The sequence below is a fragment of the Delphinapterus leucas genome, chromosome 19 (assembly GCF_059928025.1).
Source record: "Delphinapterus leucas isolate spDelLeu-1000000601 "Yukka" chromosome 19, BTC_Dleu_Yukka2, whole genome shotgun sequence".
NCBI classification, from domain to species: domain Eukaryota; kingdom Metazoa; phylum Chordata; class Mammalia; order Artiodactyla; family Monodontidae; genus Delphinapterus; species Delphinapterus leucas.
In genome coordinates, this window is record NC_143147.1 from 47,499,549 (window position 1) to 47,524,765 (window position 25,217).

Here is a 25,217-nt window from a genome sequence, read left to right on the forward strand (position 1 = left end):
GAAATCTCAAGGTCTGCAAAGGTAAGAGAAATTTTACAATTTCTTCTTATTCTTTTGCATCGATTTTTACAGGGGGTGGGGCTTGGGTTTGTCTCTCTCTTCCCCCCGGCCAAGACGGGGCTGAACCCCACCTCTGGGCGCTGCAGGGAGAAGCTTCTCAGGACATTCGGTGGCCGAGAGAGGGGTGGATGCTCCCTGGAGGGGGAGCAGGGCAGGGAGACGGGAGGAGGAACCGAAAGGGGCCATGGAGGCGAGCTCTAAGTCGCCTTTTTAAGCTGGGAGGAGAGGTTTAAGCGAGGGGGCTGCGAAAGAGAGGATGGGGATGTCTGGGCTTCGGGACGCCGGCAGAAGCCGGTTGCGACGGCCTCTGTGGGTTTGCGCCCCCTCCCCCTCCACCATCCTTCCCTTGTTCTGGCCTCCCCCAATTGCCCCCGCGCAGTTCTCTTGCCCGGTGCGGGTATCGGGTATCGGTGGTTTCCCGGCAGCAGTGGCACAAGGGGCGGTGGCGCTGAGGGACGTCCTGGTCTCTGGAGGGCCTGGAATCTCCGCAGAGGCCAGCGAGGGCGAGGAGGCGTCTAGAGAGACACAGAGAGAACAATTCACAGAGAAATACTCATTATCTCCCTTCGGAGATATTTCTGAAATTAAAGGGCTGTGGGTGGAGGCACCCAAATCGAGGGAGACCTCCCAGGAAGCATGCCTGAAAATGCCCAGGTCGTTCGCCACTCCCGCAGGAGGGAGCCTCGCTCTGCAGGGAGACAATTTTGTGGTTTTTAACGCGGTAGGTTACAGCGTGTTGATTTCTGTGCAATATTGGTTCTATTACTTGTGTTTTATTGGTATGGATTTCGGTGGAGGAGCAAATTGCCGTGTGTGTCTTGATGTGGAAACATTTCAAACTTTCCTAGATCCAAATGTGGTGATTGTGAAGAAGCTGTTTAACACGTTGTTTTAGGCATGTAAACAAAAGAGAAAAACAAAAACAAAAAAAGAGAAGAATAAAATTAAAAGAAAATCCCATTAGGGGACCTGATGGTGTCCGGACCAGAAAGCTGCCTGGCACTGAGCTCAGACAGCTAATCCTGTCCCTCCGGCACCTGATTTCATTCCCCAGCCAGGCCTCCGGGGGCGGGGGTAGGGGGGAGAAGAACCGTAGGGCGGGAGGCCGAGATTCCTAAAGTAGCCGGTGGGGTTGAAAAAGGCACAAGTCGCTAGGTGAGGACTTAAAAATAGAGAGGGCTTCTGGGGAAGCTGCCAGACGACAGATAAGGGACTTAGAGCGCGGAGGGCAGAAGAGACTGTGATTTAGTTTGGTTTGCAGGAATAGGTGATTGCTTTCCTCTTTTTAAAGAGCAGATGCAGAGCGTTCAGCCTCGGGCCTCTGGTTGCCCAGGGATTTGGGGGTCTGGGTGTGTGTAGGGGGATATTGACCCTCTCAATTCTGAGCTGAGAAGAGAGAAGCAGCCACTTGTGGCGCTGGAGGGGGGCCCCTGGAGGCACAGGTAGATGCCCTCGAAGCAGGCCCGGCATGGGTGCCTGAAGGGACTCCTCGGCTGCGTAGCGAGAGAAGTTCTCGGCCAGCACCCACGGCACTAAGAGCCTATTCTCAAAGGAAAAATTCCCCAAACCCACCCAGACTAAAGGTCTTTTTCTCCTGTAGTCTTGGCGGGGTATAAATCATCCCTCAGACAGTTTACTCTGACCCAAATTATGCGGTTTGCTGCCATCTACCGTCCGTTTGGAGACATGCGGCTTCGGCGCCGAATGCCCCGCGACACTGCCTGAACCGTGCCCGACGACTGGAGCCCCCGCCGCTCTGGTTCCGCGGGCTTCTGGGGACGTCGGCCCAGATTGACGGTTTCCGCTGGATCTTGGTTCCCTCCTGCCCGCGTGTGAATTGGAGAACAAGCGTCCCCTCCCCCTTGTCAGCCTCATCCCAGCTCCAAACCTGGCGGCTGGCTGAGGGAAGCGGCTTTTTCTAGGGCATATTTAAAAAGGACTAATACTTCATCCCGCCCGCGGGCAGGTGGCCCTGAATCAAAGGATTGGGGGATCAGAGTCGAGAGCCCTCTCCCCGCTATCCCCCTCCAAGCTCAAGAGGGGATCACCAGGGCCGCTAGGGAGATCCGAGGCCAAGGCTGTTCAAGGTTTATTTGGCTTCCTTTTCGGCTAAGGGAGGGGTCCCGCAGGGGAGGCGCTGGCCCGGGCAGTTCCACTCGGTTGTCAAAAGAGAAACCGAGTCTGTTTTCTCCGGGTTGGGTGGTGGGTCTTGCCAGTTTCTTGGCCATTTGAGTCTGTGGTGAAGGAATTGAGCCGAGTTTTCTGGAAACCGTTGGTGTCTTGCAAGTGAGTGCGCGTCCCCTTCCCTATTCCCGATCATGTCAAGCGAAATCGACACAAATATGCTTTGGGAAAAAACGGGGAGTGGGAGTGGGGATCAATCAGTAAGGAACCCTAACCCTTGTAATTTCCGTTCCTGCCGGACCCCTCATACCCACTTAAGCCGACTGCTTTCCCAGAAGCGGGTGGCGAGGGCGGGGGTACGCGCCGCTGCCGCCGAGTTTGAATATTGGCCCCTGTTTCACGGGTTACTGATTAGCTCGGGCTTTTAAGCCGCAGGAGGAAGCTCTGGCCGCTCCTTTCAAGGTGCTGTGGCCCCAGTTCCTGGGCGGGGGCTCCAGGAAATTGCTTGCGGTGCCAGGCAGGCCGAGGTGTTACTAGGGTCTGGCCCGGAGCTGCCGAGGTCGAGGGGCCCAGCGGTACTGGGGGCAAACGCGGGGGCTGCGGCCCGGAGTCTTTGGCGCCTCTTGAGTCTGGGCCGCAGGAGCAGCCCTTTCAGCTCTTTAGCAGAGAGTGACTTTCTGGCGGCTAGAAGGCCCGGCCCAGTGCTGGAGGCCCCGAGGGAGCGCTCTCCGAAGGTCTTGGGCCCCTCAGAGGATTTTTTCTTGTGGACAATCCGAAGGACAGATGGGGAGGGTAAGGCGGCTGGTATAGAGGATTGAAACCCTTAAGGGCTCTTAGGGTGCCCAAGGACCTGGGGAGAGGGAGCTGAGCTGCCACTGCTCCCCCCTCCATCAGAGAAGATGCCGTTCATTTGCATAATGGAAATGTCTTTGTACTGTGCTTTGGACTGGCCAATTTTAAGGCAATGTTCTCTCTGAACAACTCTCAAAGAGTGGGAGAGGCCACACTGCTCCCTCTGGGAACATTTGTGTTCCCCAAAACCAGAGAATCACAGAGTCTAGTGGAAGAACTGGGTTGAGATGTTTGAATTCACCCCACCCCAATCACAGTTGGGAGTGGGGTGGGGGAAGGTGCCCACAGTCCTAAGAGCTGGGGGTGGGGGGAGCTTTGCAGCTGAGAGGAAGTGGGAAGCCTGGACAATGTCTCAATCCCCTCCCCTCCACACACCTACTGGCAAATATCCTCCCTGAGATTACCGGTGCAGGAGAATTTTACTCCAGAGCTGAACACAACTTAGACTTTTCCCTGGGAGCTGGAATGTGTGTACGTCCACAGGACCACAGGGTCATAGCTCAGAAAATTACAATTATAAATCCTGCCTGTGGGATTTCTATGCAATCCTTCTGCTGTGTACTCCAGACTTAGTACATGTTTATATCCACCTCTCCATACACACACTTTCTCGTTGAGCAGGGGGAGACACCCCAGACCTGCCGATGGCTGTGCCCACTGTGTATTTACATATTCCCCCTTGGAGACAGACAGACGGCAGTGGACGGAACCACAGACAGATTCATAGAGATCTGGCTCCAGAAGCCAGGCGGCCTCTGGCCCGGCCCTGCCTGCCTGCTCTTTCTCCCAAACAAACGGATCAGACGAATAAACGCTCATAAATACCTCTGGGCTTAGATAAGAGCGATGAGGCGCTATTTCCTTTCATGCCGGACTCCAGGCGCCCAGGCTCTGCCTTTGCGGCTCCATCTCACGACAGGCAACCTGCAGAGGTGAGGTTAATTTGGGGCTATGACTCTAAGGATAAGGCGATTATTCTCGTGTTTCTATCACAGGGGAAGACTTCCTCCCTCACCAAATCTTATGTTATCCAGGCTTCATGGAAAAGCCCACACCATCCAGTCCAAGTATGAGGACATTGTGGCCAGAGAGGAGGCACAGAGGGCTGAGGCCGAAGGCCCCGCCTCAGTAACAAGGAGGAGGGAGGTACACAAGGCACTCCCCCCACCTTGCTCCTCCAGCCCAAATGTTCCCCATTCCTCTCCAGGAGTGGGCCTAACCACAGCTGGATTAGAGCACTTATGAATCTCCATCATTAGGAGGCTTGAGTTTATTTTCTTAAATCTTGACAAAACCCCCCAAAGAGTTGGGCTAGGAAGTGGTTGATGGGACAACTGGGAATAGCCACTTAGCCATGAAGTTGCAGCCCAGAAGTTGTCCTGAGTTCAGGGAGCCTTGGAGGCCACTTTGCAAGCAACCAAGTTCCCACCCTTGGTCACCAACTTCAGCCCTCTACCTCTTTTCCTAATGTCTTGTGCCATCTTCAGTGGGCAGAATTGTCCCATAAAAAGGAGCCCAAAGAACAAGTCAGAGAAGGGTCAGCCCGGCCCCTTCATCATCAGGTTTTGTCTCCCACCCTGGCCCATTCCTGGCCCCAGGTCCAAAGGTTGTCACCCTTTATGCCTAGCCTCCACGTGCACATTAGAATGTTGAAAATACACCATGGCTGAGTCTTCCAGCCTGCCTCCAATGCTCATTTTCCTTAGATGAGAGAGAGAGAGTGTCAGAGATGTACACACTCTCTCACACCAAAGCTTGTAGGCAGCAAGCTGGTGATACAGACATGAGACGTGGTAGGGATTATAGAGATGCTGAGAGACAAACAGAAGGGTAGTGAGCATCTGGAGAGGGGATACGGAATGATAGTTGTAAGCTGCCTGCTGCAATCCCAGGAGGACCCAATCCCCCTCTCTCCTTATAAAACTAAACAAAAACCAAGTCTTGAGAAAGAATTAATTTTAAAGAGAACTGCCAGCTTCTGGAGAGACCTGGAAAAGGAGCAAGGGCTCCTCTCTTCCCAGTGGTTTCTGATTGTCTCCAATATCAGGAGGGTTTGAGGACCCAGAGCTGGAGGAGGGAACAATTTCTTCCCTGCACCCAGACTTACTGAAACACCTTTGATTCCTAAGAATCTATAGCCCAGTATATTCTAATGTCTTTTGGGGTAGGAGGTGGGGTGGAGGGAGGTTGCAGGCAGGATAGGGATCAGACAACCTAGGTTGGAGGATGCCTTTCACCCCTCCTCTCCCTATCCCCCTCTTCCCCGTGCCCCTTCCTGTGCCAAGAGCAAGCAGTACATACTAGAACCAGGCAAGATGTCTTGGGCAGCGGCAGCGGTAGCCTTCCCAGAAGCTCCTAGCCTAGCTGCACAACCAGAGGGAGAAGCTTAGCCTCAGACCCTGCTCCCATTTCCCAGCCTTCTGGGTCCTCTGGGCAGCAGGCTCTGGCCTGTCTCTCAGACCATAAGAGTTGCAGAGAAGCAGGAATAATAAACCCAGGCTTGGAGGAGATGGAGTAGATCTGAGAAACAGGAAAAATGTTTTTCAAACCCTGGGAAGGAGAGGGTTTCTTCTTTGCTTCTCCCTTTCTGAAAACAATGCTGATCAGTGGAGAACTCTTCTCCCCTTCTACCAGTACAAACCCCGAGAAACCAGCCTCCTCCTTTAGTTCTCTTCTAAGGAGATTGAGATTCAAGATTCAGAGACATTTACCCACCTTCCCTGGAGGGAATAACCCCTGCCTTGCCTAACCCCAAGCAAATCAGGGGTTAACTTCTCTGAAAACACAATTAACTTTTTCCTATTCTGCGTGGGGAGGGGAGGGATATATTTATTTGATCACTGGGGGATGGGGTGGTATCAATCCAAGTGCTCCCTCCTCCCTCAAAGGCACAGACGCCTCTTTCGCAGACCCTACGTAGGTGGAACAGGACGGGTTGTGCTGTTGGGGAGAGAGAGAGAGAAAGCAGAAGGAGAAGAAGGAGGGGGAAAAAAAAGGTTGATAGGTTTGTGCGCGGGTCCCTAGCGCGGGCTGCGCTCCTCCTGGGTGCTATTTGACAATTCCTGCCTCTGCCATTGGTCAGTGTTGGATCAGATGGTTGTATTTCCTTCTGGCCCTCACTGGCACCTCGCCATCCCCCCTCAGCTAAAACCCAATCTCAGATATACTACTAATAGGCGCGGCGCTCGGACTATAAAACACAACAAATCATAAACCCGGCGGAGCAGCAGCGGCCGCGCGCGCCTCCCCTCCCAATGAGTTCCTATTTCGTGAACTCCACCTTCCCCGTCACTCTGGCCAGCGGGCAGGAGTCCTTCCTGGGCCAGCTCCCGCTCTACTCGTCGGGCTATGCGGACCCGCTGAGGCACTACCCCACGCCCTACGGGCCCGGGCCCGGCCAGGACAAGGGCTTTGCAGCTTCCTCCTATTACCCGCCGGCCGGCAGCGGCTACGGCCGGGCGGCGCCCTGCGACTACGGGCCGACGCCGGCCTTCTACCGCGAGAAGGAGTCGGCCTGCGCGCTTTCGGGTGCCGACGAGCCGCCCGCGTTCCACCCGGAGCCGCGGAAGTCCGACTGCGCGCAGGACAAGAGCGTGTTCGGCGAGGCGGAGGAGCAGAAGTGCTCCACCCCAGTCTACCCCTGGATGCAGCGGATGAATTCATGCAACAGTGAGTGAGACTTGCTGCGGCCGCCGCGACCCCCACGGGCCCCCCTCCCGGAGCCAGAGCTAGAGAGCACCCCCTTCTCCTCCAGAGAGAGCGTCTCGGGTCGGAGCTTAGGAAGATTGGGCGCCTGCACCGGTCTCCCGCGCTGCCCTCCCGCCCTCAGGAGTTGCAAAGTTTGCAAAGTCCCAGATGCACTCCGAGTCGGGGGAATGAGTGGGTTCTCCCGGAGCGCCAGGCCGCAGCCGGGATTCTGGGTCAGGGAGGCGGGCAGGGGCCGCAGTCACTGGCTGGGATCTCCCTATCGCCCCCATCTCTGGTCCGATCCCCCCACCCCAAGACTGTTCATTAAAAACAGAGTGCGTCATGGGAAGAGGGGCGGCGTGACGCTGGCGAGGGAGGGTTGAGTCTGTCCCGGACTGGTTTTCCCTGGGGGTCGGGGGCTGGGGAAAGATGAGGCACCAGGAAAGGGGTGGTGGTCAGAGGAGGGAGGGAGAATAAGGAGAAGAAAGAGAGGGAGCAGGCGGAGGGGAACAGAAGGAGAAGCAGGCGCCGGGATCTCAGGTTGGATTATTTGTCGGCCTTAAATCCCAAATTGATGTCCGTTAAAGGGACACGAAAGTGAGGAGCCCTTAATGCCAACTACGGATCGATCTACGTCATTACGGATTAAGGGCCGGAATCTATCACAGGATGGTGGGGGAGCCAGATGGATGGAAAGAAAAGATGCGGCTAGGAAGAGACATACCTGGCCAGTGCTTTCCCAGCCCCTCCCCCTAGGCTCAGGTGGGATTTAAAACTGCTCCTCCCATCCCCCCACCAAGAATCTAGACAGAAGGCATAAGCCTAGGAGACCTGGAGGGAATCTGGAGGGGGCGCTGGAGGAGTGAGGAAGGAAGGGGGGCAGGGAAACAGGGACAGTGGAGGGCATCCCGGGACAGGCTAGAGTCCCCGTTCGAGGGTCGAGTGGGGGAGGGGGGCTCTGGCCCTGGTGACCCCAGGCCTCAGCATCTCCTCTCTGCGTAACAGGTTCCTCCTTTGGGCCCAGTGGCCGGCGAGGCCGCCAGACCTACACGCGCTACCAGACGCTGGAGCTGGAGAAGGAGTTTCACTACAATCGCTACCTGACGCGGCGGCGGCGCATCGAGATAGCGCACGCCCTGTGCCTGACGGAAAGGCAGATCAAGATCTGGTTCCAGAACCGGCGCATGAAGTGGAAAAAGGAGAGCAAACTGCTCAGCGCGTCTCAGCTCAGTGCCGAGGAGGAAGAAGAAAAACCAGCCGAATGAAGGCGCTGGAACGGGGCGGGGGGACGCGAAGGGAGAGGCTTTCGGGGAGCCGAGGGCATCGGAGAGCCCCGAGAAGGCTCTGCGGGCGGGGGAGCCTGGGGACCTGCTCTCCAGTGCGCGACAGGCGGGGCCCCTGCTCTCCTGGATGCCCCCGCGCGCAAAGCTCTCGCTGGGCGCTGGGAGGCCGCGCTGCCTGAGCCCAGCCAGCACCCCAGCGCCCCCTCCATCCCCGTGGAACCTCCTCAGCCCAAAGAGGCTCCCCCGTGAGAACTGAGGACCGGACTCACTTGATGTTTCCTGGAAGCAGAGCAAAATGCTCTTGTCCGTGTCGCGTCTCATTTCGTCCATGTCCCCCGTGCACGGTTCAATGGTAGATTCGCAGTCCCCTCAGCGGGGGCCTCGAAGACTCCCTGACCCCAGACCTCTCTCCCAGCCCCTCCCCAAAGCCACTGGAAGGAGCACATACTACCTAGAAGTAAGAAGAGGAGCCTCAGAAGAAAACAAAGTTCTATTTTATTAATTTTCTATGTGTTGTGTTTGTAGTCTTGTCTTAGCTCTGGACATGAAATACTTCGGTAATAATATTAATATTATTAATAATGATAATAATAATAAAGACGTAAAACCTCGCTGCTGGGTCACCTCTGCTCCTCCCGGGCCACTCCCCTATCCCCACCGCCACCCCTGCGTCCCCGCGCCGGAAACTCCGCAGCAAAGGCAGGAGCCCTGGTCGGCCCCAGAGGGCTCGGAAGTTACAGTTGCGATAAAGGCTGCAGCGGTTCGGCCCAGGCTCCAGCGCCTCGCCTCGCCGGTGCTGAGGCTCACAACGGCCTCTCCTGGTGTGGAATTAGGGGACGGAGAAGGGCCGTTTCCCTCTTAGTCTCTAGCATTTCCTCGATTGTCCGTGGCACGAGGGACGCTACCAAGGCCCTCCAGCCGGGAGCTCTTGCAGAGACTGAGCCAGGAGGGTCTCAGTGCCTCAGCGGCGCTGTTCTGTCCACAGGATCGCCAAGGCCCGTGGTCTCTGGCCTGCCCACACGGCCTGGTCTCCGCCGGCCTTGGCCCTCGGCTCCTGGCCTAAATTGGGGCCACCGGATATCTATCTCTTTGCCCTCAGCTGAAGGCTCCCGGCACCCCTTCCTGCCTCAAGTAGTAGCTCAGCGACAAGTAGGGGAATGTGAAGCCGCCGGCAGGCGCCGGGGGAAGGGCAAGACTTTCCCCCTGCTCTTTGGAGACCTGAGGGCAGGAGGCCAGGTGATGGGGCAATTCGGTCTCATCCCATCAACAAAAACCGACCCATTCTCTCCCCACCCCCACCCTCACCCTCACCCTCACCCTCACCCAGGCGGCAAGCTGCGGAGACTGTTTTCCTTTCTTCCTCCTCCCTCTCTCTCCCTTTTTTATTTTTAAAGAAAATAGCCGCCTGGCAGAAGGGGCCCAGCTGTGGCGGTCTTTGGCCGCCCAGCGCGCTCAGCAAGGGGCCGCGGGTCCTCGGAACCCTTTTCCGGGGAAGGAGTGGGCCGCTGGGCAAATTCTGAAACTACCCAGACGCCAGCAAGGGGTCTCAACTGGGGCATCCCAAGGCAATAGCGGGCATCTGGTGAGAAGGTGAAAGGATTCTGCCTTGGTCCCAAACTCTCAGGACCATGTTTACACCCAAACCCCAGCTCCGACGCGGTCGTCTCCACCGTTTTTCTCGCAACTAGGCCACTTAGCCCCAGCCGGCCTCTTCCTTTGGGGTCTCTGTCTTGCTCTGCCCTTCTTCCGTCCTGGGCTAAGGATGAGGAAGAGGTCAGGAAGAGGATTTCAAACTTCTAAGGGAACAAGGAGAAGCGAAGGCTTCTCCTTCGAACCCTCAGCTTAGCCTCACCGGCTCGGCTTGGATGCTGTGGATGGGCCACTGCATCCCGGTCAGGAAGCAGGCCAGGCTGAGCTCACAGGGGAAACCCTTTGCAATCATTGTTTTTCACACACATCTTCCAACCTCTCCCCCATTTCCATCCCCAACTCGGAGACTTGCAAAGCCCGAGTAAGGGAAGAGCAACTCAATCTTTGGTCATCTTATCCAGAGTTGTTATAATAATAATAATAATAATAAAAACGACAGGGAGAAGGACCGATGGACAGACGAACTCCACTCTCGAGAAAGTGGGTAAATCCTCGATCGGGCTTCTCCTCTAAAAGATTCAACCCTGTGGGTGAGCCTGGGCCGGGTTTCTTTCGAGCCCCGCGGTTGCACGGAGCCGTCAGGGAGGCAGCTGTCGCCGCCATGGCTGTCTGCGGCCCGCGCTCCCGCCGTTCGCCGGGAGGTGGCGCGCTCTGCTCAGAGGCCGCCGTCAACCTTCTCCCTGTTTCTCCCCCTTCTCCTTTTTCCCCCTCTCTCGGAGGCTCGCATTGAATCGGCCCTAACGATTCTCGGATCGTCATTATTTGTAACCATAGAGCATGAATTACCTCTTGAGGTCATCAGCGAGAATTTACGACTGGTCAACAAAAGCACGTGATTCCCTAACGCCCCCCATCCCCCTTCCACCCCCCCCATATTTGGCCGCATACATAGCAAAACGAAGTACAGTGCATCGCTATAATTCATTAATACATCATAAATCGTGAAGCACAGGGTTATAACGACCACGATCCACAAATCAAGCCCTCCAAAATCACCCAAATGAGCTCGTACTTTGTAAACTCCTTCTCGGGGCGTTATCCAAATGGCCTGGACTCTCAGTTGCTAAATTATGGCAGTGGCAGCTCTCTGAGCGGCTCTTACAGGGATCCCGCTGCCATGCACACCGGCTCTTACGGCTACAATTACAATGGGATGGACCTCAGCGTCAACCGCTCCTCGGCCTCCTCCAGCCACTTTGGGGCGGTGGGCGAGAGCTCGCGCGCCTTCCCTGCGCCCTCCCAGGAGCCCCGCTTCAGGCAAGCGGCGTCGAGCTGCTCCCTGTCCTCGCCCGAGTCCCTGCCCTGCACCAACGGCGACAGCCACGGCGCCAAGCCCTCTGCTTCGTCCCCCTCCGACCAGGCGACCCCGGCCAGCTCCAGCGCCAATTTCACCGAAATAGACGAGGCCAGCGTGTCCTCGGAGCCCGAGGAAGCGGCGACCCAGCTAAGCAGCCCAAGCCTAGCTCGGGCGCAGCCAGAGCCCATGGCCACCTCCACAGCCGCGCCCGAGGGGCAGACTCCGCAGATATTCCCCTGGATGAGGAAGCTTCACATCAGCCATGGTAATTCTCGCTCTCGCTCCCCTTTTTGTCTTCTCGGCTTTCCTGCTCCGCGTTTGGGGGGTGGGGGCGGCGGCGAGGAGAACTTGGCTTTTCCTCAAATATAGATTTCTTTCCTCCAGAGGGGAAGAAGTCTCTAGGAGGGTCCTCACAGCTCAGCTCGGGGGGACAGAGCCAAAGAAGGTCTTTAGCTGGGGGTTTGGGGAGGAGTATTTTTAATAATTTGTTCCCAGATTCGCCTTAGGTTTTATTTGCCCATCTTGAACTAGCTTTAGGATGAAGGATGAGGTTTATGTAACGTGGGGAAGGGTCCTGCTTTGCCCCCGAAATTTTGAGACTGTTTCTAGCAGAGGAGGGGCGAGCAGTAAAACGAGCCTTCCAGGGCAAAAGTGCAACCGTTCTCCTCCCTCCTGGGGTGAGCGACCGCCTGAGCCCAGCGAAGGGTGAGGCACAGGGAGGGAGCAAGAGACAAAGCCGGGCGCATTCGCTGCCAGCAGAAGTGGGGGCTGCAGGAGAAAGAGGTGCAGAAAGCGAGCTCGGATGCGGGCATCTGGAGTGGGGAGAATTGGAGCTGCGGTGAGCTGGGTGCCGGGGACGCCTGGGTCCTGCTCCACGCCCCTCTCCCACCCAGGGCGCCCTCCCTTAACCGGAATAACGTTGCCTCGCTTCTCTGTCTGCTCCAGATATGACCGGGCCGGACGGGAAAAGGGCCCGGACCGCTTATACCCGCTACCAGACCCTAGAGCTGGAGAAGGAGTTCCACTTCAACCGCTACCTGACGCGGCGGCGGCGCATCGAGATCGCCCACGCGCTCTGCCTGTCCGAGCGCCAGATCAAGATCTGGTTCCAGAACCGGCGCATGAAGTGGAAGAAAGACAACAAACTGAAAAGTATGAGCCTGGCTACAGCCGGCAGCGCCTTCCAGCCCTGAGCCCGCCGGGAGGAGCCCCGGGCGGCCCAAGAGCCCGTGCTGCTCCCAGCCCTGGCCCCTCCAAGCCTCCCCGCGCTGCCGCTGCCCGCTGGGGACCGATTCCCACGAGCCTGCCTCGCCCGGGCCTTGTGCTACGATTTTTCGTTTGGTCTTAAGTCTTCTGTGGCTCCCTCTCTCTTGGACTGGTTAATCTTGTTATTATTGTAATAATAATGATAATTATTATTTTCCCACCATGCTCCCCACTCCCTTCTGCTCACCCCAAATCCGCCAGTGTTTCTGAACGTTCGTGTCTGTGGTTGCACTCCTTCCCCCAGGACAAAAAGAAACTCGCATGTTTAATGTGAACTTTCCCTCCCCATCTGTGTTCTTCTAACTTATTTATAAACGGATGATCGCTGTATTTTGAGTTTCAGCTAGAAACTTCTCTAAAAGGGGCAGCAGTTGAGGTCAGATAGTGCCGCAGCACCGGGCCCAGCTGAGCTGGCCTCGGAGACCGGAGTCCATGACTGTGTCTCATTCCACCTTCCTCTTCCTCCTCCCTCCCCACTTCCAGGCCCAAGTCTCCCAAGACTTGGTCCTGGGGTGGGAGGGGACCAGGGAGGACCAAAGGGGTGATGTTGAGAAGAGGGCCGGTAAATACTGAGATTTAAGTTCCTGCCGCCTGGGTAGGCCCCACAAGGCCTGGTCTTGGAGCATCCGGAAACAAAAATAACCCTCAGTGTAAAATGTCTTGTGTATTTCTCTGTGAATTCATGGGTCTGGCATAGAGGGCCCAGAGCTTGTAAATATGGGGATAGTCTGGGTCAGACCTATCCTCTCCTCCCTACCCATTTCACTTCCAAGACCATTTGTAGTGAGCAAGTGGATGCTGTGCTACATGTGAAATCTGTCTTTGCCGGGCGGGCCTGTCTCAGTGATTCGCTTTTGGTATTTGTTTGTAGCTTTCCTTGAAGTCAAATAAATGTTTCCCCTCCTCCACTGCCCTTCCACTTGTCTTTTCTCTGGGGCCTGCCTCTCCCATCACCGGGCACACCCTAGACCATTCTTGATAGATCTGGGGTGTAGGGAAGGGAAAGCAGGATGCTTACCAGCAGCCCCTCTCAACCACCTATGGCTCTGCTTGGTCAGCGGTACTTGGGCCAGGGGACAGGCTTTCATGCCCTGGGGACTGAGAGACCCAGGAACCCCACATGAGCCTGGGGCAAGGGGCAAGGGGCAAGGCTGGGGCGAAAAGCAAGCCTTTGCTGAGCTGGACTCCACCCTGGCTTTCCACCAGCTGGCCAAAAATTCTCTGGAAACCTCTTAGCAGAAAGTAATCTGGGCCTAAGTCCTGAGCAGGAGGCTCCTGGCCTTTTGGCGGTGATACAGGCCTGCCCAGCGCCACTGTCCCCTGGTCCAAATCCCAATTCAGCTCTGCCACCCACTAAGGCCAAAAAAACAAAAAAAAAATTAGCTCAATTTCAAAGGTTTCCTCTCACCCTCAGTCTTCTCTACACTTATCAAGGGCTTCCTCTCTCCAGGGGCCCAACTGACCTACCCTCTTGATTAGGAGCTGGGGTTCCTCCTGGAAGACCCTTGGTTCCCCCATCAACTGGACTGGCTCAGGGCCAGGGGCCAGTCCTCCTCCATACAAGTCAGCCTCCACCCTGAGCACAAGAGTTAAGTCTGGACACTTACCCGGTCAATCCCTTCCAGCTTGGCCCAACTTCTTACAGGACTTGTGGGGGGAGGGGAGCTGGTGAGGAGGCAGCTGAGGGTCTTGGTGGCTCTACTGGGCCTTCCTTTCCCCTTCCCCCTTGACTTTGTCCCCCTTTGCCCATAGCAGACTATCCCAAAAGTCGCTATGACATTTAGATGTCAAATGGATAGGGGTTTTATCTTGAAGTTACATCGTAAAAATCGCGGAGAAGTCAGACAGATACCCCTCACTGGCTCGAGAAAGTCACGTGAGGTCCATAAAGTTAGTTTTATGGTTTTGGGGAGTTGACACCGCGCGGTATATTTCACATTCTCCAGAATGTTAAGTGACACTTTAACTGCTCGCAGTGGTGGGGAAGGGGGCAGAGGTAGGTGAGCGCTCTCCCAGCCCAGAAGGCGGTGGTGTGGCAGCAGCCCAGGCCCAGCTCTCCCACAGTAAGTCGCTTCCAGTTTTTGCTTTTCCCCTCGCAATTGTGGGGCTTGGAACTGGGGGAAGGAAACCTTGCCTCTGGCAGGACTGTGGGATGATAAGTGGGGGAAATTTAGCCTGATTTTGCACCAAGTTCTGACCAGCTGGGTGTCTGAAGTGGGGCACTCGGGTCCGTTCAGTAAGGCCTTTGCAGTCCGGGGTGCCTGGTTTTATTTGCCGGAGTGTCTGAGTCTTTGTGGGGAAAAAGCTTGCGTGGGTTCCTTCAGTGCCCTTGGAAATTTAGGGGGTAAGAAGGAGGGGTGTTTACTGCTGAAGGGAGGGCCCCGTGTGTGTGTGGGGGGGCCCCTTCACTACTGCGTATCTTCAGACAGACATCTCCCCACCCCCAGGAAAGGAACTTTATGACATTCATTTGTCAGGGGTGTGTGGGAGCGAGCCGCCGGGCACTTTTATTTGAATACATCTGAGCTGAGAAAAAGTCCGGGGAAGGCTAACTCAGCTGCTGTGGGCTGCCTTGCACTGGGACAATCTCTGGCTTTTAGATCTTTGAACCCCGTGAAAGTGGGTACCCCTGGTTCTCTATGGTCTCATTAGGGCTATCAGGGATGGGGAGCATGGCACATTTGCACCCAACTTCAGCCTTTTGGTCCCAGGCCAACCTTCTGGCTTGGCTCTATGTAGGGTCCTGAGGTCCAAGCAGGGAGCAGACAGAGGGAGAATTTCCCTCAAATTCCTGGCCAGGAGTGGGGGGGAGGGGAGAGCTTCTTTTTTTATCTGGAGGATGTAGGTGTTTAAGTAGATCCCTGGAAATCCCTCCAAAAATAAAACTTGCTGAAGAACACATAGCCCCAACCGTCAGGAGAATAAAAAGGGACTTAGGAACTGGGAGAGAAAATTGGAAAGGTGCTCTTTTCCTCTCCTCTCCTCTCCTTTCTCCTTCTTCTCTCCCTACCAGAGCCTAGAGGCCCCTTTGTTTTGTGGCACCACAAACCAGAAGGATTTTATTATTTGACTCCCTGGGGCCCGTTATTTTCTAAGGATAAGTCATCCTCCTTCTAAAAACTGGAGGTCTCTTCCTCACCAAACTGAACTCCCAATTTTAAGACCCATGGGGTGTCAACCACCCTGTCACTCCTGCTTTTGCCAGCCCACCCTCTCTGGATTTAGCTCATCAGTTCCCATTGTCCCTGGAATTGGTCATGTGGCATCTTAAGGGGCTTCTGATCTTTGGGACAAGGAGAGGGTCACAAGATTCTCCCCATTTCACATTAAAGAACATCTGCACTCTCTCCTAATTTCCTCTCTCTCCTGCAGCTGCTCTCTGTTCCCTGAGCTCTGCATTCCCTGCCCAGGCCTGATTTACAGGAGACCTTTCACAGGCTTTGAGTGCAAAGAGGACAGAGGGCTTGGGGTCCTCACCTTACTGTGAAGACACATCTCCCCCGAAACGATGGGGCATTTGTATCCCATGGAAAGGAGACTCTGGTCAGTTCCCAAAGGATGTCGAGCACCATTTAAAATACCAATAAATTTTGGAGGCATAACTTCCACAGGCTTCCACTCTGGACAAGGCAAATGAGATGAATGAGATGCAAAGGAAGAGTGCAGTGGGCACAGAATCTGACCTGGGGTCTCCTGGGAAACCCCACTCCTATTGTGCCCCTGGCCTCACTCTGATGCCGCCAGCCACCCTCTCTCAGAAACCCCAGACCACCAGGACTGCCACTAAAGATTTTTTGGCCCCCTCCCACATCAGTCCTGCAAACTCTGATATAGAATATCTGGGGCCAGCGGCCCAGGGACATCTGCTGAGCATATCTAGAGAGATTTTCCGGAGTGGTGAAGAGCAGCTCTGGCCGGGGTGCCCACTTCTGCTGCAACAGCCAGAACTCTTGAAGGGTCTCCTCTGGCTCTGAGCAGATCCTGCCTGGAGAAGGCCGCACCCTAGCTGGGCTTTCCTCTTCCCCACTTCAGGTTTTCTGGGCAACTGTCTCCCCTGAACCCCAGCAAGGACGTGTTGGGGGAGAGGATGAGAGTTTTCCAATGGTTTCTGGTGCAAAGTAACTCTCTCTGCCCCAGACCTGTGTCCTCCTCTCCAGTCTTCCTCAAGACGTTCTCAGGGAAAGCTGTTCCTCTCTCTCCTCTCCCATCGGATTCCCCTCCCCAGCTGGGTCCAGGCCCCAACTCTCTGAGCTGCAGGCCAGAACCCACTAGCCAAATCCTCACGCCCATCCATCGGCACCCTCCACCTGGGCAGGGCAGAGGAGGTCAGCAGCGGGAGGGTAAGGCTACATTTTCCCTTTTCCCTCTGGGGCCAGCTTGACCACCACTCAATGGACAATTTAATTTTGTTTTGTTTTATTTGGTTATTTTTTGGGTTTGGTTTTTTGTTTTGTTTCTCCGAGGCTTCGGGGTAGGAGGAAGTATAAAGAAATGTAAACAGGAAAGCCAGCCGGGCCTGGAGTTCCAAGCGCCCATATTTCATCGGCTTCCTCTCGGTAACTGCAACAGGGACACTTAACTCTTCCCTGGCTGTGAGACGTATTCTCTGGGGTTTGGGGGGGCAGGGTATGGGGGCAGGATCCACGTGGAAGCTCCTCTCTTGGGCTGGTCCCTTTATCCTTGGGGTTTGGATGCTGAGGTGGAAGCCAAGGATTCAGAGCAAGGGAGAAGTGAACCGTTCAGCACAGTCCCCCAGACTCAGTCCCTTTCGGGACAGAGCAGAGAAGGCGCTTGCCTGCATGGGTTTCCCAGCTTGGGGACCAATCCGGCCAACCAAGGAGAATGGGGCTTAGCAAGAACCTTTCCCCTCTTTTAGCGGAGAGCCCACTGGTCACTGTTTCCATTTTTTGGAGTTTCTCAGAGTAATCGGATTTCGAGGCTGGGATCTGCCCACAGCGGGATTTATCGATTGCTGCGGCGCTGTTACACATCCATATTAATTAACCCAGACACTGCCTGGAAACCGAGCTGCTTGGGGTGGGGGAGGGGAGAAATGGGGGCCCTAAAGAGAATGGACATTTCTCGGTAAGCCGTGCCCCGGGTTTCAGATTGGAGAATCGCTCCCCTCAAGAAACACGTGTCTTCCCCAAGCTCCATGTCCCTCGACTTCTCAGCAAGAAGGGTAAGCCTGACTTACTCTCCACAGTCGGACTCCACACACAAGTCTCCTCCGGGGTGGAATTAGACACCTCCCAGGCCCAACACTTCCTTGTCAGAGTTAGTTTGCCCCAGCACTCGGATGGATGTATCCTCTGGTGGTTGTTCCCAGCACGACCTTTCTAGAGGGGTTAACACCCCCTCCCCACCTTCCTTTCAACTTCCCCAAGGTAGAAGCTTTTTATGGTTTTCTGGCTTGTTTTTAGTGTTTGTTGGTGATGGTAGTGATGTCTTTCCCCTTCCTCCTACACCTCCCTCCAAAAAGTGATTAAAATCTGTTAAAGGATTTAATTAAGAGAGTTAAATGAAAAGGAAAGAGGCGCAAATGAGTTTGGGGAAAAAACCCACACCAAAAGCTATTCTCAACGATTAAATCGCCATTTTAACAATATAATGGAGTTTGCATCCTGAAAGGGGAAATCAACGCTCATATCTCATCAATAATTCATAGAGTCCGGGATCACGCAGAGGTCAGCAGACAGGGCCGGAGCGCCGGCCTACTTGGGGCTCCGAGCCGCTGCCGCATACATTACGTGCCGCTGGCCGCACCGCCGCCACCTCCATCGCTCCCGGCCGGGCTGGGGGCAGGCCCACAGGTTTAGATCGATTTTTCCCCTCCTTTTGGCGAATTGATTGAGACCCAGATTTCGGGCTCCAAGAGGAAGTGGGGGATTTAGGAGACTGGAGAGGATTGGACTTCGGGCAGTTCTGGACCTGTCGGACCCCGAATATCAGCACCTTTATAACTTTTAATCCCTTTTTCTCCCCCTTCTTTCTCCTTTCTCTATGATTTAGGCGTCCTCTGTCCTGTCTTTTCTCTCCCTAAATCTCGTCTTTGCATCTTCTAGCTTTTCCTCCTTAGCTGCACAGCCACGCTCTGGTCTTTCTCTCCGAGTGGATTCGGGCTGAGCCCCCATAGCTGCGGCCTCGCTGCAGCCTCTGAGCGCGGCGGCTGACTTTGGCTGCAGCGATCCGTGACCTCGGAGCCCAGTGGGGTAGGGACGAATGTGTCTAGAGAGGAAAGGTACTTCCCAGGCCCGAACACCGCTTGCCTAGCCAAGAGATGACCCAGGAGGGCCAGGTGGAGAGGAGGGGATTCAGCCTGAAAAGAAGCGTTTAGGGGAGCCGAAGGGGGAAAGTCCCTGCATGTGGGAACATCTCCTCTTTGGGGCTTGGAGACACGATGGAGCATAATCCCTGTATATCGGAGCTTCTGCTTGTTCCAGTCTCTTTTTCCCTCTGTGTGTCTCTCTAACTCTCTCTTTTCTGTTTTCCGACCCCCAAGGGCCCCAAGGAAAGGAGGAACAAAATCCTTCTCTATGAGAAGTGGGGGCTTGGGAAGCGATATTTGGGAGCAAAGGAAACCGAAACAGCGCAGGTCGCCGCGCGGCCGCTGCGCTGGCCGAGAGGCAGAGGCTGAGGCTGTAACGTCCCCGAGCTGCCAGTAGAGTCCGCCTTAGACCAAGTTCACAGCCAGGCTGGAGCCTGCAAGGCGCCAGCGAGCGGCCGCGCAAGGTGGCCCCGGGCCCGCTGGGCCTCGCAAAGCCTGGACGCTGAGCTCTCTCTCCAGCCTTTTGGGGGCCTATGGCCCCCTCCTCTCCCAAGGAACACTTGCTCCAAGCTCTCTCCACTTTTCACCCCAGAAACACCCTTCTCCAGTTCAGCCCATTCTATGGCTTCCCATATGTCCCCACTCCTGTCAACGGCAACTGCGGCCCCATTCTGGGGGACAAGGATGGAGAGGGGTGGGTCGTCAAAAGCTCTTCCAGGCATCTAAACATGAGAGAACGGTGAAAATGCGGGAAGTGGTGAAAAAAGCCGGAAGTGGAGTCAGCATCTTTTCCCGAGGAGGAGTTATTGAATAATCGAAAGACTGACTCCTCTTCTCCAGGCCTAAGGCCCTTAGTGGGGGCGGGGGAGGAAGGGCAGGGAAGACGTTTTGCGTTTGGGTTTCTGCAGCCGGCGCAGAAACCATGAGGCCAGTGTTATTGCCCGAGGGGTCGCGAAGTTGGAGGGTCAAAAGTTTACAGCGTGCGTGAGCCGGCCGCAGCGGCGTCTAGCGGCTGGGGCGGGGTGGAAGAGGGGAGGAGGCAGTGTGTGTGTGTGAAGAGAGAAGAATGCGAGCAAGGGATGCTCGAGGTAAGGCAGACTTGTGGGCTCGGGGAGTGCGGGAGCGGAACTGGAGAGGGGAGAGGCAGATCTAGGGAAGGAGAAACTGAGGGAGGAAGAAACCCTTCTCCCCAGACTGGCTCTGGTGGGGTGGGGAGCTGCACAAAAGAAAGCGCTCTGGGCGTGGCCAATCCTCTGCGCAATTTTCTCTCCCAAAGACAACCTTTGAGTCACCATATAAAATTTAATTAAAACCTACCCAGCCGCACACATTTTAAAAATCCAATTACCCACACGTCCTTGCAGAACGTTTGGTGGGGCCAAAGAAGTCTTCCAAGGTGAAGACCTGACTCCAACCCACATCAGCCCCACTAGGCTTCCCCTAAAGGGGCCAAACAGCTGGATCCCCCAGCTCCTCCTCCCTCCAGGCAGGCCTGTTTTTTCAGGGATTACCCCCAGACGGGGTCCAGGCAGTTGGAGTCCAGTAACCATGGGCCAGGACTGGACGGAGTTTAAAAACTCCCATTCCTCTTTCCCGATTGCTTGGGTTTAAGCACTTGGATGTTGAAAGAAGGTTAGCTTGTTAATTCTCTCACTCTCTCCCAAACCTACACTTGTATGTTTTTCCAGAATCCCTCTCTTCCTATTTCAAGGAGGGAGGGGAAATGAAAAGGAAAAATACTGGATGGACTCACAGAGATCTTTTTAACTGGCAACCTTAAATGAACCTTGAATCCGTGCATTAAGCTTAGCTCATAAGTAAAATGCTTAGAGAGACTAATTATAACACCAGGGCATATGCTTATTTGGGGTCTTTAAGTGACTGTTTGTTGCCTTATGAGATGTCATCATATTCTCTCCTAAGCATTTAATATAGGAGGTACTCTCTGGGTGTTTGTCCCGCCAGAAAAAAAGATGACCTGGGAGTTTTTATAAAGATGCATTTTGAAATATGGCCAGAAGAGACCACAGTTTAATGTCAAATTTCAAATCAATTTGACCCCAATTTTTTTTTAAATTAAACCAGTTGGGTGTGGGTCCTCATTTCTACTTGGCCTTCAGGCAAGTTTTTCTGGGGAGTCAGGCCATAGGGAATTCCTAGAGTCCGGAGGAGGTAGAGGTCAAAACCTGAACTGGAGAATCTCTCTCTTTCTGTTCCTCCTCAGTCTCTTTTCCCTCCATTCCAGGACAGTATGTTAGCAAGTTGATAGCTATGTCCATTCCAGGACAGTATGTTAGTAAGTTGATTTTGTGGAATAGACTGGAGCAGCCCAAGGTCCTGGGCTGGAGGGGCCTCAGAATGAGAAAGAGGAGTCCTCTGCCATCCCAGGCCAAGCTGGGTACCTTGGGATGCTCTCTTCCGGCCTCCCCGCACTAGAGAGATACCCCCTTGCAGACACTCCCTGTAGACTTGAACTGGGTGGAGGGGAGTCACCTGATCTACTTCTGCTGGTTCCTTGGAGGCTGGAGAAAGGGGGAAATGTGTTGCTGGCCCATCACCTATTTCTGATCCTGGAGGGACAAACCAAAGAAAATCTCTTGAGCATTTTTAACACCTCTCTGATTTCCTCCTCAACCTCCTTGTGGTGATGCTGGGGGTAGGCAAAGGAGTTACTGTACAGATGAAAAGTAGTTTTAAATAAAAATGCAGATGGGGAGGATACTGTTTGATTTTTAAAGGACAATTAAAGCCTCTGAAAGCCAATGCCCCAGCTTTGACCAGTGCAGTCCAGCCCTTCTCTCAGGATTCTATCTTCCCCAAACATGCTGGCCTGTGAACCAAATCTCAGCACCAGGAGGTAGAGGGGTCATTCCTGGGGCCCTGCAGCCTCTAAAGTTTTGGCAGAAATGGGGGTCTCTCTGGCATTGAGGGGTAGAACAAAGCAGATGGAGTGTGCAGTTGGGTGGGAATACAGGCCTTGTCAGTGCAGCCATTTATAGGGGAGGAAGGAGGGAAGGGGGCTCTGGCTGAGGCCTGCTCTCTGGGACCCAGATCCCCACATTTCCACTTCTCCAGGTGCCAGCCTCCATCACAGGCCGCAAAGGGAAACCCCGCGGAGTTCTACCCTTTCCCTCTTGGCCCCCGAACGAGAGCTGACAAAAAATATAGGAATGATGGAATATCAAAGAAGAGGCGGGGCCGGGCTGAGTTCTATCCGAATGGGACTTTTTGGGGTTGGGGGTGAGGGGAAGGGGAGAGAAGTTTCTGGCAAAAAGAGCTGGAGAGGATGAGCTGAATCAAATTCCTTGCTCTGTCATTTTTCTCCCAAGTAATGACCTGCGCAAAATTCAATATGACCGAGCGAACTGCGCGAGCGTATTAAAGTAACTGCCTGCTCGTGGGGGAGGCCCGAGAGGGGTGAACCGCAGGTCACGGCGTCTAAAAATTATTAAAATGTTCGAGAGCCTGGTGACGCGCCTAGCTGTTTAACAAAGACTGCCAAAGTATGAGATTAATACGAAAACTTGCGCTTCAAAAACAAAAACACACCAAAAAAAAAAAAAAGTCTTGTTCCGGCCGCCAAGGGGGCCCGGAGCTCCTCTGCCCGCCGCCGCGGTTCGGTTTTCCGAACACACAATAGTGGACGAGAGCGAGCTCGTCGGGGGCCGCGCGGGCCCGCGGGCGGGTTGGCGGCCTGGAGGGCGCGGGGAGCGGCCCGGTGAGTACTCCCGCTCTCGCCCCTCCGGACCTGGCGCTCCTCCGCGCCGCTGGCGGTGCGGGCCGCCGGGGCTCGCCCTCCTGGCCTCAGGGTCTCCCTCCCTCGCTCAGTCCCTCCCTCCCCGCCGACAAAAAGTAGTCGATGTGGCGCGGGCTGGGCACGCCCGGGACGGCGGAGGGGCTGAGCAGCGAGAGGTCACTCCAGCAACCTGTGGCTGCAGGGAAAAGGCGGCCGGCGGGCCAGCGAGCCACCGGGAGCGCCGGGGAGGTGGCTCTGAACGCGGGTGGAGCCTTGGTTCTTATTATTATGCGTATCAATGTTAGTGCTCTTCGGGGGTGGAGGGAGAGGCAGCCTCCTGCTCTGAACCCCGTCTTGGAAGTCGCAGATAAACCAAGTCCTCCACCCATCGCGGTGGGACTGGCTGGGGTGGGGGGTGCGGCGCCTCGGTGGGATGGGCAGGTGGCGGTTCTCAGCGCCCAGCGCTCTGTCCCCAGAATCAGCCACATACAGCCCCGCGGGCTCTGCTTCCCATCCCTCTCTTTTGGGGTGCTTGGGACACCTGGACCGCATCTCTTGAGAAAGTGTAGAGCAGCAGAGAGGCCCCGGTGGCCAGCGCATTGGCCCTCCCCAAATTCCGAAAAGGGTTCTAGTTGGACGGGTTTCAGGGAGGCGAGTTGAGAAGGACAGGAGGTATGGGGTGGGGGAGGGGCCTGGCCAGCTGGAAAGGGTCGTGGAGCCCCTCACTAAAGTGGCCCTTGACAAGACTTGGAAAAGCCCCTGCTTGACGCTGGGGGGCTGTTGGGGGTCCTATCCACACATTTTGTCTGTGGATCCAGGGTCAGGTGCTGGTCTCCCTGGGTGCCTAAATGGGGTTCTGAGATTACTTATTGGACCCTCTCCTGGCAAAGATAACTACAATATTAGTGTGTGTGTGTGTGTGTGTGTGATTTTTCAAATATAGGTGAGTCCAGCCTGGCTGGGAGAGTGTTGGTGTTAGAAATCGGGCCCGGAAGCCAACCTTGGTAATCTAGATTTGGGATAGAAAATCAGAGGGTCTCTGGGCTTAGTTGCTGGTAGGTGGAAACTCTCCTCCTATCCACCTGCAAGGGTCCCAGGACTAGGGATGGGCAGAGACCTTTAGAGTATGGTGGTTGGAGCGCTGCTTTTTGTTTTGTTGATGTACTTGTTAAAGAAATTGATATTATTCTGATTTGTTCACTAGGGATGCAAGTATTCTTCAGACCTAGAGAGATGAATGGGGAGTCTGGGTGCAGAAGAGGCTTCTGTGAACCCTTCTCCTCACCCTGTGAAGGCCCTCAGCTTTCACAGTCTAGGACGCAGTTCCCTTCAGCTCCATCCTCAGTCTCCCAGCTTAATAAATTCAGTGGTTACTGGCAGCCTCAGGAAGTCCCTTCAGAAATTCCAGATCCCCCATGTTTCCCAGATCCCCATTTTGGTCCCACTGCCAGCAACCCTAGCAGGTGGCTGAATGAACAAGTTTAAACTGAGAGAGCCTGCCCGGAGCTAGGGAGGTGGGGGAAACGGGGTTCCTCCTCACACTTTACCTATTATCCCCCTTTTCTGGCCCCAGGAGGTATGGGAGGTTGGGAGGGGCCGAAATATCATCTGGCTGCATCTTTTATGGTTCCTCATTGCCCTTCATTCGGAAATGAAACGCCTTTGATCTTTTTCTCAGGTTGTAAACGGAATTGCCCATCATTAAATATCCGGGGCCCCATCTGCTTGGTCTCCCAGCATTTTTCTTTACAGCTGTTTCTCTCTCACCATTGAATTTTTCTAAAAGGACTTTTATGACCCCCCCTTCACACCCAGCTGCCTCTCCCTCTTCCTTTTGCTGAGAGGCGCCTTGGAAAATATCTAGATATTCGTTTGATCGAAAACTAAAGGCTGCAAGGAGCACGGAGTTGCCGATTGGGGTTTTGTTTCTTTTTTAAAAAAAAAAAAAGTCCTGGGGCAAGGGGAGGGGCGCGAGGGCACCCAGAAGGGCCTGATTCTGACTACGCCGCAGCCTCAGGATGACCCTTCCTCCTTTTGTGCTTAGCTAATGTTTACATCTCATAATTCATGCGCCGCCGAGTTGCGCAGCGGCCCCAAGGTTCGCGTCCCTTTGCGGGACCGGCAGCTTCTATTTCTCTCTAATAGAAGAGGAAGAGAGTTGAAAACCTTGTAATCCCAGGAATGGAACCGCAGTGACTTTTCCTGCTCCCAGACCTCAGAACTTGAACAAAATGAAATAAAATCGAAGCACTCAAACTACACCCCAAAAGAAGGACGCGTGGAAAGTAGGAGAACTGGAAAATTTCTGGGCCAAGAAGATCTATCTGTCTTCTGTATATACCCTGTAGATCCGAATTTGTGTAAGGAATTTTGTGGTCACAAATTCGTATCTAGGGGAATATGTAGTTGACATAAACACTCCGCTCATTTTTTTCTTCCTGAAGAAAAAAAAATTTTTTTTCCTAAATGAGGACCATCCGGTGACTGACCACACGAAGACTCCTTCCTTCTTCTTTCTCTTTCTTTTTCTCCCTCAACTGCTTAGAGATGGAGGAATCATCTACCTGAAATCTCCCCCTGCCTGCCCTTGGAAGCCTTGGTCCTTTTTCACTTCACTTAAAAGGTTAATATTGTTGCTGATGTTTTTATTTTATCCTCTCCCTCCAGCCCACCTATTCCCTATTTTGGGCTTAGGGAGGCTTCACTGAAAATCCGGTAAAAATGACTTGTCTTCAGTGTGCGAAGGCAAAGGAAATTTGCTTTTCAAACGGATGCAGAGGTCGCCTTTCCGTTTGGGTTCAGAACAAGATGCCCTGGAAACACACGATTACCAAGGGGTGTTATTGTGTGGGGATCACCCGTCTCCTATCCTCAGCATCACAAGGATGTGAGATTTCTGCTCGCTGCGCGGGCGGCCGCATTCGCGGCAATTACAACGTCTCGACGCCCGGTTAGCGTTGCTCCGGTGCTTTTGGAATTAGCAAATTTCTATTC

General features: G+C 54.6%; 2 protein-coding genes across 2 annotated transcripts; both read left to right on the top strand.

Moving 5' to 3' along the window:
- Positions 1–210: 210 nt before the first annotated feature.
- HOXB6 (homeobox B6) lies at positions 211–8,624 on the top strand. Its single transcript, XM_022557999.2, has 2 exons — positions 211–6,705; positions 7,729–8,624. The coding sequence occupies exons 1-2, from the start codon at positions 6,291–6,293 to the stop codon at positions 7,986–7,988; spliced, it is 675 nt and encodes a 224-aa protein (XP_022413707.1). The 5' UTR covers positions 211–6,290; the 3' UTR covers positions 7,989–8,624.
- Positions 8,625–10,560: 1,936 nt separating this feature from the next.
- Positions 10,561–12,370, top strand: HOXB5 (homeobox B5). Its single transcript, XM_022557997.2, has 2 exons — positions 10,561–11,218; positions 11,899–12,370. The coding sequence occupies exons 1-2, from the start codon at positions 10,657–10,659 to the stop codon at positions 12,144–12,146; spliced, it is 810 nt and encodes a 269-aa protein (XP_022413705.1). The 5' UTR covers positions 10,561–10,656; the 3' UTR covers positions 12,147–12,370.
- The last annotated feature ends 12,847 nt before the right edge of the window (positions 12,371–25,217 follow it).